A 15,266-nucleotide genomic window follows, 5' to 3' on the forward strand; every position below is an offset into this window, starting at 1 on the left:
AGACATTTGTGGAGTGGTTGAAAAACAGGTTTTAATGACTCCAACCTCAGTGTATGTAAACTTCCGACTTCAACTGCACATGCAATACATTTGACCAGGACCCAGGGAACTACATAAGGATTAGTGTGCCATTTCAGATGCAGCCATTCTGTATATACGAACCAAAACTTTCTCTCAGACCCATCTGAGACCAACCAGTCGAACAGCAACACATCACCCATGCTACTGTTCTGTATATTATAGATACAAGTCCACGGTCTACCTTTCATACACATTTATTTTTTATAAAACAAAACACAAAGAGTTAGAATATGAACAGTTAAATGCTGGGGGAGGGGAGGCTTCACTGAAAGACCACAGTATCCAACATGGCGGCTAGGCACTGAACAATGTTGGACGTCATCAGGACGTCGACGTGCTCCTCCAGGTGCCTCTTGGGATCCTGCGAGAAGAACGCAGTTAACAGGTTAAGGAAGGTCATTGCAAAGATTATCCATGGGCATTTATGATGATCGCAAAACAGATGTCGTATTCAGGTTACAGCGAGGACGGATACCTGCTTTCCGACATTCTTGATGGCCAGCTGCTCAGGGGTCATCTTATCCTCTTCTTCAACCGCCTGGGGTAGAACACGGGGACATTGATTCTCACTCAGACATTAACATTTAAAGCTGGGTCTTGTTCATTATGGCATGTAAAGAATAAAACATTTTGCAACAGAATATGAAAAAGTGTGTTTTATTTGATTTGACCTTATAAGAAACACAGAACATACAATCATACAAACATCAGTTGCATCACACCTGGCCAGACCGCTAACTTTCAATATTTAAATAATAAATCATTCCATTTTCCTTTGTTAATGATGGTGCATTGATTGATTTCCACGTTTTTAGTTTACGCTTTTTCAAGACGAAAGATGAGAATAGAATCATCCAACCCATCAGGTATCTCATTACACAATTACCTATATCTTGAAAAGGAGTGTTTCTGATTGGACAAGTCCAGGTAGACCCTCCCTGTTTCAGTCCATTTTATTCTATTTGAATACTAATGAACACCACCTGGGAGAACTCATGCAGTTTGCCCACGCAGACCCCTGGTCTCAAAATACTTCCAGGCCCTCCCACTTTCCCCTTCTGATCCCTGCCTGCTCACCTTGTTGTAGTTCTTGGCCAGCTCCAGCATCTCCTTGACGATGTTCTCGTTGAGCTTGCAGTGCTCGCTGTAGTCCTGCAGGGTCAGGCCCTCCATCCAGCTCTTCTTGTGCAGGTTCAACAGCATCTGGGAGGTCAAGGATCATATGTTCATGTGGCACATGCAACCAAGAGAGGATAGAGGCACCGTGTACATATGTTTAACGGTCGCACAGAAGATGACATCACCTGTCATTCAGGCAGGAGTACATACGGTAGGCATATTATGAAATGTCACTCTCAGCGGTGTAATTATAACTAACTCATTCAACTACGACAGTCAACAGTCCTCATCTTTTTCTGATATTCTATACTCCCCTTAAAAAAATGTCATTTTGACATGTATAGTAGATTTTCAGAAACTCTTCACACCTTTTGCTCGAGTTCATTTTTCCTGTAGTTGATGGTGATGGAGTAGTAATGCCTGTTCAGTCCATGGATCAGAGCCTTGGAGGAGGACAACAGATGATTGAAATAAGAACAGACACTCTACATTCACGTGCATGTTAAAAAAACACAGAGGTGTTCAGATGCGTGCTGGTCAGAGGCGTGCTGGTCAACGGCTCCATGGTCTTACCTGGATGGAGGGCTTGTTCAGATGCCCCAGGTTGGAGGTGGTTTGCCTGGGCTCGTGTCCCAGAACCATCATGTTGGCATTGATCAGCCGGAACGCATCGATAACAACCTGCCCAAAATAACAAAAAGGAACCACGTGTTATCTCACAGAGAGTAGAGGAACGGTGTCCGTGTCAATTCCATTTCAATTCCTGAGCAGAAAAATAAAATAAATAACCCCAAAAATTGAAAGAATGCCAAGTAAGTACAACACTGTGCTTTGGATCTAAGCCATGAGGGTAACGTTAGTGTGTGAGAATACTGTGAAAGGGAGAGTAGATGACCGGGGACGGAGAGAGATGGTACCGTCCCTGATCTGATGTTCACTAACTGCTGTAACCAGATGTGTGTAAACGACACCAAAACCACGGCTCTGCCTGAGTGCCGTACATGTCCCTAATCACATCCTATTACTAGGCCCTAAGTTGCATCCTTCCAGGTGAGTAGACATTGCATAGTCACAGCAAGGCAAAGATATGCCACCATGCTATGAGAGGCTCTGCCATCTGCGGTTATGTGTGAAAGCATGACAGATGAGTAGCTCATGGTTACATTCATGTTAAAACATTGATGAGGACGATGGGTTTATGGCGGTCCTGACTTACTCATGCCTTGTTTAGTAGATGTCACCTTGAGACCTGCGTCCATAAATCACTGTGAAATCCTTTTACTACAAAGCATAGGAAATTAGTGTATTAAAACACATTTAGCTCTTTTCTCTCACTGGTCTTGGCTGCATTAGCCAAAGATTAAGTACTCAACTTTTATTACCTGCATCGCTCCAAATTAACCCTAGGTTAGCGTGTCTTGTGAGGAAATGGGTCACACGAAGGGAAGGTGCCCGAGCGCCGTGAAACGACTGGCTTTATTGTTATGTTCCATCTATGTGGTTATATTGGCTGCTCATTCAATGGACCATAATGCATTGTGTACAACAATATTCCGAGTGGCGGACAGAGTGACGGGAGACGGTGAACGTGACAGGGAAGCAAGACACTGCCATGTTCTGAGCATATCAAGAGTAGGCTACATCTTTCACCAGCAAGACTTGGCCGGGAGACACCCTTTCCTCTAAGGCAGAGGGGTGAAACCTGCTAAAAACACATATTTCAAAACGAGGATTAGCAAATGTGCCCTGGTATTTGTAGGTTTGTAAAAAAATGTAATGTATATATTTTAATATTCTCTCTCACGCTTGGGTGGCAAAATATTATTAAGACTAAAAAGGTTTTAAACCATCCCCTCGGTCAACACACTACTCCTAATAGCAATCTAATTAAATATCTTTATGAGATTGCCTGTGCTTAGAAACCATTTCTAATGTAAAACATTGGAGAGCTAACTTTCATTTCTAGTGGTGCACTCTCCTCTGAGCGGAGATCACACATTGAGATGGAATTGGCTCTCACACCCACAGACAGCTCCGTGGAGGTGATAATAGACAGCTCCCCGGAGCACAGAGGCAGGAGGAGATGGAGGAAGTGCCATATGGGGCCCGTGAGGGTGGAAGAGAGAGAAAGAAACATAACAAGGAAAGGAGGGTGGTGGGGATGGGGGTGTATGATCAGTTCTAGATGAAGACATCTCAATCCCAGGAGATGTAAGAGTAAACAACCTTAGATGGCTACACGGGCAGAACGCTGTTAGCTAAAATCTCAAACGATTTAAGTTTCCACCCAATCAATCACTTGATTTTATTATTGGATTGATGGAAGTTTGCAGCCACGAGAAAGTCAACCTGTCACACAATTTGCATACAAATTCAACGAGAACATTGCTGAATAAATCATGGTGGTTCAGGGATGCAAACTGATGAAGGCCCAAAAAAGGTGAGAAATCTTTTTTTTGCACAGAAACACGTGAAAAAAAATCTGTGTAAACGCCTGTTCCCATTTTCTATACGTGTGACTATCAGATTTTTGTGCAGCACCTCTACTCAATACTTCACTCTACTCAATACAACACATTGAATTTCGCGTCACACTTTTTTACTGTCTGATAGAAAAGGCTACTGCAGAAAATAGCTGATTTGTTCATACCCAAAGGCCTACCTGTGATCGGGCAGGAGGAATGCAGTAAGGGATACAACTGCATAATGATCTGCATTTATTTCCATTGTGGCAGTAAGGGGAAAACACTCTAGGCCTATATGAAACCATCTTTAAGCCTACTGTTCAGACAGCTTTATACACATAGCCTACACTCACACCTTCTCTCTCTCTCTCTCACACACCACATGTTAGGCACCAAACAGAATTTAAAGAGAAACTGACAGTGTTTGAACTACTTTGCAGATATGAAACAAACAGACAACCATAATATGAAAAATATAAAATTCAGTTTATGCTTCAAAACCAACTTTATAAGAGGTTTTAAAAATAGGTTATATTTGACTCAGAATTCCATGGCATACAGTAAGGCATTATTGGTAGAATAGATGGATGCAGTTCAATGGATGATTCATATTCACCAATACATTTCTTGGTACTCCAAAAAATATTGCTAGCAGGTTGTAAATCAAAGCTGGCCTGGGTAATCTGTCCAAACAGATTATCAAGGTAGATATGGATTATTTTAAATATGTTATTGGACAATAAACAGATATGGCTTATTAACCTATACGGTCCGAATAATGATGATCCAAGCTTCTTTAAAAATATATATAAGAATCTATCAACTCTACAAGCAACACTAGACTCTATTATTATGGTGGGAGATTTTAATACGGTCTTAAATACCTCTATGGACCAGAAAATAAATCACCCTCAGGCACTTAAGGAAATCATGAATGTCATGGATATATTGGAATTAGTGGATATATGGAGACTTAAATACCCTGACCTAGTGAGATATACACGGCAGAGGCTTAATCAAGCTAGTCGCCTTGACTACTTTCTTATGCCAATCTCTCTGGCACCAAAAGTTTAAAAAAGTGTTGATAGGGGATAGAATGAGGTCGGATCATCACATAATTGGCATATATATTAGTCTTACAGAATTTCCACGTGGGCGAGGTTATTGGAAATGTAATCAATGCCTTTTAGATGATAAATTGTTTAGAACTAGGACAGAAGAATTTATAACTGACTTTTTCAGACATAACATAGGTACAGCATATCCCCTTATTGTGTGGGACACTTTTAAATGTGCCTTTAGAGGCCATGCAATTCAGTACTCATCTATAAAACAAAAGCAATTTAGATCAAAAGAGTCCATATTAACAAAGGAAATTGAAGGACTAACAGTAGAGTTAGATAGCAATAAAAACTGTACCATAGAGGCACAGAATAAGTTAGAGGAAAAACTAAAATAAATGGAGGAATTTATTCAAGAAAGATCCAGTGTAATATATTATAATAATAAAGTGAACTGGATGGAATATGGGGGAAAAATGCACCAAATTCTTTGTCAATCATCAATATAGAAATGTTACCAAAAAATATATATTACAACTTGTTACAAATGATGGAGTCACGCATGATTCACCAAATTATATTTTGAAAGAGGAAGTAAAGTACTTTAAGAATATGTTTTCGGTTCAGGCTCCTCCATCTCCACTAACTGAAACTAATTGTATGGATTTGTTCCCTAATAATAATGTAAAATTAACATCTGTACAGAAAGACTCATGTGAAGGCCAAATTACAGAGGAGGAACTGCTTGATGTAATTGGGGCCTTTAAGGACGGGAAAACTCTAGGGCTGGATGGCATACCAGTGGAAGTATACAAAACTTTTTTTGATATACTCAGAGGACCATTATTGGCATGTTTTAACCACTCCTATATAAATGGTAGATTATCAGACACGCCACCAGAAGGTGATATCATCATTACTGAAACAGAACCCAAGTGGTATATATAAAGATCCAGTCCATTTAAGAAATTGGAGACATCTTACACTTTAGTGTTGTGATGCAAAAATCCTAGCTAAATGCTTGGCACATAGAATTTAAAAAGTATTGTCAGATATTATTCATCCTAATCAGACAGGTTTTTTACATGGACAATACATTGGAGATAATACACTGTTAAAAATAATAAAGGGAACACTTAAACAACACAATGTAACTCCAAGTCAATCACACTTCTGTGAAATCAAACTGTCCACTTAGGAAGCAACACTGATTGACAATACATTTCACATGCTGTTGTGCAAATGGAAGACAACAGGTGGGTGGAAATTATAGGCAATTAGCAAGACACCCACAATAAAGGAGTGGTTCTGCAGGTGGTGACCACAGACCACTTCTCGGTTTCTATGCTTCCTGGCTGATGTTTTGATCACTTTTGAATGCTGGCTTTCACTCTAGTGGTAGCATGAGACAGAGTCTACAACTCACACATGTGGCTCAGGTAGTGCAGCTCATCCAGGACAGCACATCAATGCGAGATGTGGCAAGAAGGTTTGCTGTGTCTGCGTAGTGTCCAGAGCATGGAGGCGCTACCAGGAGACAGGCCAGTACATCAGGAGATGTGGAGGAGGCCGTAGGAGGGCAACAACCCAGCAGCAGGACCGCTACCTCCGCCTTTGTGCAAGGAGGAGCAGGAGGAGCACTGCCAGAGCCCTGCAAAATGACCTCCAGCAGGCCACAAATGTGCATGTGTCTGCTCAAACAGTCAGAAATAGACTCCATGAGGGTGGTATGAGGGCCCGATGTCCACAGGTGGGGGTTGTGCTTACAGCCCAACACCGTGCAGGACGTTTGGCATTTGCCAGAGAACACCAAGATTGTCAAATTCGCCACTGGCGCCCTGTGTTCTTCACAGATGAAAGCAGGTTCACACTGAGCACATGTGACAGACGTGACAGAGTCTGGAGACGCCGTGGAGAACGTTCTGCTGCCTGCAACATCCTCCAGCATGACCAGTTTGGAGGTGGGTCAGTCATGGTGTGGGGTGGCATTTCTTTGGGGAGCCGCACAGCCCTCCATGTGCTCGCCAGAGGTAGCCTGACTGCCATTAGGTACCGAGATGAGATCCTCAGACCCCTTGTGAGACCATATGCTGGTGCGGTTGGCCCTGGGTTTCTCCTAATGCAAGACAATGCTAGACCTCATGTGGCTGGAGTGTGTCAGCAGTTCCTGCAAGAGGAAGGCATTGATGCTATGGACTGGCCCGCCCGTTCCCCAGACCTGAATCCAATTGAGCACATCTGGGACATCATGTCTCGCTCCATCCACCAACAGACTGTTGCACCACAGACTGTCCAGGAGTCGGCGGATGCTTTAGTCCAGGTCTGGGAGGAGATCCCTCAGGAGACCATCCGCCACCTTCTCAGGAGCATGCCCAGGCGTTGTAGGGAGGTCATACAGGCACGTGGAGGCCACACACACTACTGAGCCTCATTTTGATTTGTTTTAAGGACATTACATCAAAGTTGGATCAGCCTGTAGTGTGGTTTTCCACTTTAATTTTGAGTGTGACTCCAAATCCAGACCTCCATGGGTTGATAAATTTGATTTCAATTGATGATTTGTGTGATTTTGTTGTCAGCACATTCAACTATGTAAAGAAAAAAGTATTTAATAAGAATATTTCATTAATTCAGATCTAGGATGTGTTATTTTAGTGTTCCCTTTATTTTTTTGAGCAGTGTATAAGACAAGTACGGGAAACAATAGAATACTATGAAATATCGGGGACACCAGGCCTGGTTCTCATAGCTGAATTTGAAAAGGCTTTTGATAAAGTACGACTGGAGTTTATATATAAATACCTAGAATATTTCAATTTTGGGGAGTCTCTTATAAAATGGGTTAAAAAGGTATGTATAGTAACCCTAGGTATAAAATAGTAAATGGCTACATCTCAGAAAGTTTAAACTATCTAGAGGTGTAAAACAAGGTTGTCCACTTTCGGCACATCTATTTATTATTGCCATCAAAATGTTAGCTGTTAAGATTAGATCAAACAATAATATTAAGGGATTACAAATCCGTGGTTTAAAAACTAAGGTGTCATTGTACGCTGATGATTCATGTTTTCTTTTAAAACCACAATTAGAATCTCTCCACGGCCTCATAGAGGATCTAGATACTTTTTCTATCCTCTCTGGATTAAAACCAAATTATTGGATCACCAAATTGGATCACCATGTAGTTTACTAATTAAATGGTCTGACGGAGATGTGGACATACTCGGTATGCAAATCCCAAAAGAAAGAAATGATCTCACACAAATACATTTTTATAGAAAGTTAGCAAAAATAGATAAGATCTTGTTACCATGGAAAGGAAAATACCTGTCTATGTGTGGGAAAATCACCCTGATTAACTCTTTAGTCATATCACAGTTTACCTATTTGCTTATGGTTTTGTCTACACCTAGTGACCTGATTTTTAAATTATATGAACAAAAAATATTCAATTTTATTTGGAATGGCAAGCCAAATAAAATGAAAAGGACCTATTTAATAAACAAACATGAATTTGGAGGGCAGAAATGATTAAATATTAAAGCATTAGACCTCTCACTAAAGGCATCAGTCATACAAAAGTTATACTTAAATCCAAACTGGTTCTCTAGTAAATTGGTACGAATGTCTCATCCTGTTCAAGAATGGCCTTTTCCCCTTTATTCAGATTACACCTGCTCACTTTCGGTTGTTTGAAAAGGAAATAATCTCCAAAAATATCTTTGTTTTTTAAACAAGCCTTAGAAATTTGGTTGCAATTTCAGTTTAATCCACCTGAAAAGACAGAACAAATAATACAACAAATATTGTGGTTAAATACTAATATAATAATTGATTTTAAAAAACTATTTTTCGAATAAATTTTTAAAAAGATATAATTTTAGTGAATGATATAATAAATAGGACTGGTGGAGTTGTCACACATGCAGCTAACACAGACATATGGAAATGTCTGCTCTACCCAAAGTAGAAAGGGAAAAAAGTAAGAAACTTGTATGTCGGCCCTGTATTAAAGAACATAAATGGTTAAAGAAAAGTGTGATAAATAAAAACATATACCAATTTCATTTAAGGACCAAAAAACTGACAGCTGTGCCATATAAATAGCAAAATAATTGGGAAGAGAGTTTCGATGTACCCATTCCATGGCACATGGTTTATGAATTGATACGCAAAACAACGCCCGATTCAAAACTTCAAATTTTTCAATTTAAATTACTATACAAAATTATTGCAACTAATAGAATGTTATATACAATCTTCCCAGCTCTGCAGATTCTGCTGTGAGGAGGCAGAGTCATTAGATAATTTTGGTATTGTCCAGATCTAGCTTGTTTTTGGTCACAGGTCCAGGAATGGCTGAAGAATTGCAACATTGGTCTAGAACTAACGCTACAGATAGCAATACTGGGTGATTTGAAAAGCCATAATCAATCAATAATATAATAATTATTTGAGCAAAGATGTTTGTTTTTGGTTTACAATCTGTGGAAGCTATGAGAATAGAAAGGTTCAATTATTTTGTGAGGCATCACAGCACAGTTGAAAAATATATGACGGGTCGCGATCCGAAGTGGGTGGTGTTGAGAGATAGATGGGGGGGGGGGGGGGGGGGGGTGAGTAGAGCTGAAGGGTGGGACTAATAACAAGATAAACAATGTAAAACATACGGGGTCTGTAAAATGTATATAGGTTCAGAACTTTTGTGAAATAGCACAAATAGTTAAATAGAAATCAAACTGGATGGACATCAGAAATTACAGGAAGGACTAAAAACAAACAAAAAATAACTATTGTAAGGTAGACTGTGTCTGTAAAATGTGTATAAGATGTATAAATTGAAGGTAAAAGCCAAAGTGTTTATTAGTTTACTCCAATTGGGGGAATCGGTGGTAGGGTTTGCGGGGAATAATAATAAAAGGTATATTCTTTAAAAAAGTATGTATGTCTCGAGTCGTCTGAGATCCCCAAAGATTGGAAAGCTGCTGCAGTCATCCCCCCTCTTCAAAGGGGGAGACAGACACTCTAGACCCAAACTGTTACAGACCTATATCTATCTATCCTACCCTGCCTTTCTAAGGTCTTCGAAAGCCAAGTAAACAAACAGATCACCGACCATTTCGAATCCCACCGTACCTTCTACGCTATGCAATCTGGTTCCAGAGCTGTTCATGGGTGCACCTCAGCCACGCTCAAGGTACTAAACGATATCATAACCACCATCAATAAGAGACATTACTGTGCAGCCGTATTCATCGACCTGGCCAAGGTTTTCGACTCTGTCAATCACCACATTCTTATGGGCGGACTCAACAGCCTTGGTTTCTCAAATGACTGCCTCGCCTGGTTCACCAGGCGAGGCAGTCTTCTCAGACAGAGTTCAGTGTGTCAAATTGGAGGGCTTGTTGTCCAGACCTCTTGCAGTCTCTATGGGGGTGCCACAGGGTTCAATTCTCAGGCCGACTCTTTTCTCTGAATACATCAATGATGTCGCTCTTGCTACTTGGTGATTCTCTGATCCACCTACTTTTACACAGACGACACCATTCGGTATACTTCTGGCCCTTCTTTGGACACTGTGTTAACTAAACTCCAGACGTGTTTCAATGCCATACAACTCTCCTTCCGTGGCCTCCAACTGCTCTTGAATGCAAGTAAAACTAAACGCATGCTCCTCAACCGATGGCTGCCCACACCTGCCCGCCCACCCAGCATCATTACTCTGCACGGTTCTGACTTAGAATATGTGGACACCTACAAATACCTAGGGGTCTGGTTAGATTAAACTCTCCTTCCAGACTCACATTAAGCATCTCTAATCCAAAATTAAATCTTGAATCGGCTTCCAATTTCGCAACAAAGCATCCTTCACTCATGCTGCCAAACATACCCTGGTCAAACTGACTATCCTACTGATCCTCGACTTCAGCTATGTCATTTACAAAATAGCCTCCAACACTCTACTCAGCAAATTGGATGTGGTCTATCACAGTGCCATCTGTTTAGTCACCAAAGCCCCATATACTACCAACCACTGTGACCTGTATATACTACCCACCACTGGTTCCAGGTCATCTATAAGTCTTTGCTAGGTAAAGCCCCGCCTTATCTCAGCTCACTGGTCACCAAAGCAGCACCCACCCGTAGCACGTGCTCCAGCAGGTATATTTCACTGGTTACCCCCAAAGCCAATTCATCTTTTTGCCGCCTTTCCTTCCAGTTCTCTGCTGCCAATAACTGGAACGAATTGCAAAAAAAAAAAAAAATCACTGAAGCTGGAGACTCATATGTCCCTCACTAACTTTAAGCATCAGCTGTCAGAGCAGCTCACAGATCATTGCACCTGTACATCGCCCATCTGTAAATAGCCCATCCAATTGCCTCATCCCCATTTTGTTTTTTTGTACCCAGCATCTCTACTTGCACATTCATCACTCCAGTGTTTAATTGCTAAATTGTAATTAATTCGCCACTACGGCCTATTTATTGCCTTACCTCCCTAATCTTGCCTCATTTGCACACACTGTATATAGACTTTTCTATTGTGTTATTGACTGTACGTTTGTTTATTCCATGTGTAACTGTTGTTGTTTGTGTTCCAGTAGGTTGTTACACACAGAGAGTAAAGTGAAGTAAGCCCGAGCAATGCAAAGTTAGCCGAGGCAAGCGTGTGGTAATGCTAGCATGCCAACCTAGATGCTAATGTAGCTAGCTAACATTTATTACACACAAAGTTATTTGCACTATTGAAACATACATCCGTCTTATCAACTATAATCACAGCATTATTTTGCAGCCAGGTTGCAAAACGTAGAATATCGTTGAAATGTGACGAGTTTGCATGCCTGTGGTTGTTGGACATACCTTTCCTTTGACGCTCTGGATGGGGTCCACCACCACGGCCACGGCTCTCTCCGACAGGGCCTCGAAACTCTGCTGGGTGTTGATGTCAACGCCGGACAGCCAGCAGCCAAACCCGGGGTGACTGTGGTACCAGCCCACCACCATCTCTGGTCTAGTTGGAGGAGCCACCACACAACCACCTCAATTATTTTAGTTCAACACTATTACTGCACAGATGCCTTTCTTTGTGTCTATTTTACACATTTCTTTTTTTGTTTTATTGTTACAAATGACATTTTTCTGTTTTTAAGTGTATCCTGGAGTGTAGAGCATGTGTGTGACTTTGTCCTGGAGATGCTATGCCAAATCGAGTGGCGTACTAACTAATCATTTTTGTATTAATAAGTCCATATGCATTTACCTGCCCGTCTGCTTAAGCATATCCAACATTTTAGCTTGGAAGACGGGGTCCACGGCCTCCACACTGACACCCTGTCGGAGAGAGAAGTGCTATTACGCAAACACCGGTGGAGAAAACATCACACGCATAACTATAGAGTTACTCAACATTGTCCTGCGAGGTCTGTTAGGGGAAATGACTGGGAAAACGTACAGTTCCTGACTGCGGCATGGCGAACACGTCAATCACTCGCACAGTGTAGTCGTCCACAAACTCGCCCAGCATCAAACCCATGACCTCCATGGGCACACCGGCACGCCCGTGCTTCAGCATCTGAAGGAGATGGAAATACATGGTGAGACATAGACGACTGCCATGGACACACATGTAACGAGTTGGTATAAATTATAAATGGCAACTACTGTTAATTTCCTTCTTACCTTGAGCAGTGCCAGTGAGGAGATGTACACCTGCTCTGCAGTGTCTACGGCGGGGGCATCTGTAGGTGGGCCCTGAGGGGAAAATAACAGCTTTTAGGCTATAGTTGACTATCACACAGAGCTGGTTAAGGATGACAAAATACAGCTTCACTGCAGTTTATGATATATTAGTATTATATTACTGACAAACTGATGATCATTGTTTAAAGGGAGACTCAGCAAAATGATGTTGCCACGAGCGGCACCGCAGATATTGAGATGAGTGAGATGCAAGACTTCGCTCTCTCACAGTGTCTGCGCACGTCCACGGGGAAGTTGAGCCTCGTGCTTCAACGCTCTTAGTTGTTGCGGAAATTGACCAACTATGCTGTTTACTTTATGCTTCTACGTCATATTGTTTTGTCTACCTGTAACATATTTTTGTTGACAATAAACACCACCTTCAAATTGACATTAGCCTAGCCACTAGCCAGTGAAAAACCCAGCAGCATTGCAGTTCTTGACACACTCAAACTAGTGTATCTGGCACCTACTACCATACCCCATTCAAAAGCACTTAAATATTTTGTCTTGCCCATTCACCCTCAATGGCACACATCCACAATCCATGTCTCAATTGTCTCAAGGCTTAAAAATCCTTCTTTAACCCATCTCATCCCCTTCATCTACACTGATTTAAGTGGATTTAGCAAGTCACATAAATTAGGGATCATAGCTTTCACTTGGTCAGTCTGTCATGGAAAGAGCATGTGTTCCTAATGTTTTGTACACTCAGTGTATGTTCAATATCCTGAAAGTAATTTTGTAATTTAAACGGTGATCTGAAACCCTGCATGTCAGAGAGGAAGAGGTTAAAAGAAGACACCCCCCCCTATTTTTAACACCTCTGTAGGGTGCCAAGGCGGCCACTTACTGGAGGTGTTAATTGGCAAATTCAACGCCAGTCGGGAGTAAGCTCCTCATTGGCCTCGCCTTGCAAGGCTTGGCCGCTACGAACACAACAAAGTGGGCTCTTTTTATTTTTCTCACCAAAGAGCGCCTCTGGCCCTTTTGATTGGGCAGGGAGGGCTACACTACTCTAAAAACATGTTCCAACAAAGCATGCTCGATAATAGTGCAAGGGAGACACTGCAGTGGTTAGTCAGCCTACACCATAATTCTTTACTTTCGATTAGGCTACTTAGAATTTGTTAATACATATTGAACAGAATGCCTTGACAATCTATTCTCACTATTCAGTTCACATGAAAAAGAATGTGTAGAGCTAATAGGCTATAGCTAGAAAACTATTCAACTTTGCAGAGGTTATTGAGTGAGGCAATTGGCTCCCGAGTGGCGCAGTGGTCTAAGGCTCAGCATCTCAGTGCAAGAGGCAACAGCCCCTGGTTCGAATCCAGACTCGTGATTGGGAGTCCCATAGGGCCCAGCGTCATCCAGGTTTGGCCTGGGTAAGCAGTCATTGTAAATAAGAATTTGTTCTCAACTGACTAGTTAAATAAAGGTTAAATAAAAAATATATATATAAGTTGGGCATTTTTATAACACATGATTTTGTGGCCTATAGACTACATAAGTCTAATACTTACAATATTTAAGACAGCTAAGCTGTGCCAGGTCCTTTTCAGTCTGTGGATAAGAACAACAAGGTCTACCCTGGCTACAGCCTCTCACTTTTCATTTGTAGTCGCTTCTGTCTATTCCACCCATTTCAAGTCAGAATCACTCCCTGTTTGGTGATCAGGGATAAGATAGGTGCTGTAGTGAGGCTAGGATAGATATAGCCCAATATTAGAGCTCTGATTCATTATTGAATTAATGAGACACGGTGTGAAGGCATTCCATAGCGACAGGGTGCGAGATAAGTCATGGCTGAAAACACACCTGACCCAGTCCAGGCATTCCTCCTCCAAGCCTCAGCAGCCTATCCATTTCTGTTGAGGGGAAAAAAACAGCAATGAATGTCAACCCTATTTATCATCTTCAACCCAATTACTTTCTAAACAATGTGCAATGTTGTTAGATAGTAAACTACAAAACAGTTGTTAATCTATTTAACCAAAAGGCAGTAAAAAGAGCAGGATGGAATTACAGGATGGCATAGTATGACAGGTAACGTTAGCTCTCAGATAATATAATTTTGTGACAACCCCATCTGTTTCACAGGTAGCTAGCTGATTTTCCTGATTAATCTGGAACGTCTGCTTTCAGACAGTACCATCTAGTTATTTTTCCTGCCTGTTATATAACTAGATTCAGAAATTTGTGATGAGACAATTTAATGTTAATGACGGTCAAGTCACTACGCTAACTAACGACGTTGACAGTTAGCGTTAGCTACATATTATAGGTAGTTGGCTAATCTAGCTGTCTAAATTAATGTTATCCACCAGAACAAATAAAATAAATGTTAAAGCGCGATATAACATCAAATTCTTAATAAACAGTGGTCCCTGTCAACTATCAAACATGTTTGACTAAGTTTGCTAACGTTAACCAGATAAACTGCCTTAGCTCGCTTGCTAGCGGTAACGTTAGCTCTTTCGTTGCACGAGAGTCGAAAACCCGAACTAACTAGATAGCAACTTCTTCAGCGTGGATTATTTTCTGCTAGGGAAGTGATCTAAACATTTGTGGGAGTGCGATCTTACCTATTCAGTCTGTAAAAATGTTGGAAAGAATACTCGCGTGTGATAACTATTGAAGTCTAGCTTGCTACAATGAATCAGCCAGAATTCCTCATTCAAAACAAATTCGTCAGAACATTGGGTACTTCCGGCGCCTTGATGATCACTTCCACCCTCCGCAACATTCTGCTGTAGGTCGCTTTCTAGAAGCAAGGGGGAGCTGAATGCAGCTG

The 15,266-nt window shown here is 41.3% G+C and overlaps 1 protein-coding gene across 1 annotated transcript; it reads right to left on the reverse strand.

Annotated features, from left to right (window-relative positions):
* Nucleotides 1–259: 259 nt before the first annotated feature.
* On the reverse strand, nt 260–15,237 carry LOC110527429 (ubiquitin C-terminal hydrolase PSMD14). Its single transcript, XM_021608691.3, has 11 exons — nt 15,058–15,237; nt 14,291–14,340; nt 12,410–12,481; nt 12,183–12,302; nt 11,991–12,061; nt 11,591–11,741; nt 1,774–1,881; nt 1,569–1,643; nt 1,159–1,284; nt 557–619; nt 260–442 (listed from the first exon to the last, which is right to left on the reverse strand). Exons 2-11 carry the CDS (start codon nt 14,336–14,338, stop codon nt 344–346), a joined length of 933 nt encoding a protein of 310 aa, XP_021464366.1. The 5' UTR covers nt 14,339–14,340; nt 15,058–15,237; the 3' UTR covers nt 260–343.
* Between the last annotated feature and the right edge of the window lie 29 nt (nt 15,238–15,266).

The sequence above is a fragment of the Oncorhynchus mykiss genome, chromosome 7, assembly GCF_057628025.1.
Source record: "Oncorhynchus mykiss isolate SJ-2025 chromosome 7, ASM5762802v1, whole genome shotgun sequence".
In the NCBI taxonomy this organism is placed as follows: Eukaryota; Metazoa; Chordata; class Actinopteri; order Salmoniformes; family Salmonidae; genus Oncorhynchus; species Oncorhynchus mykiss.

Coding starts and splice junctions, on each gene's coding strand:
- LOC110527429 (XM_021608691.3), bottom strand. CDS start 14,338: ATGGATAGGCTGCTGAGGCTTGGAGGAGGAATGCCTGGACTGGGTCAG. Junction 12,062..12,182: donor CCATGCCGCAGTCAGGAACT/GTACGTTTTCCC, acceptor TCTCTCCGACAG/GGTGTCAGTGTGGAGGCCGT. Junction 443..556: donor TCAAGAATGTCGGAAAGCAG/GTATCCGTCCTC, acceptor TTCTTCTCGCAG/GATCCCAAGAGGCACCTGGA.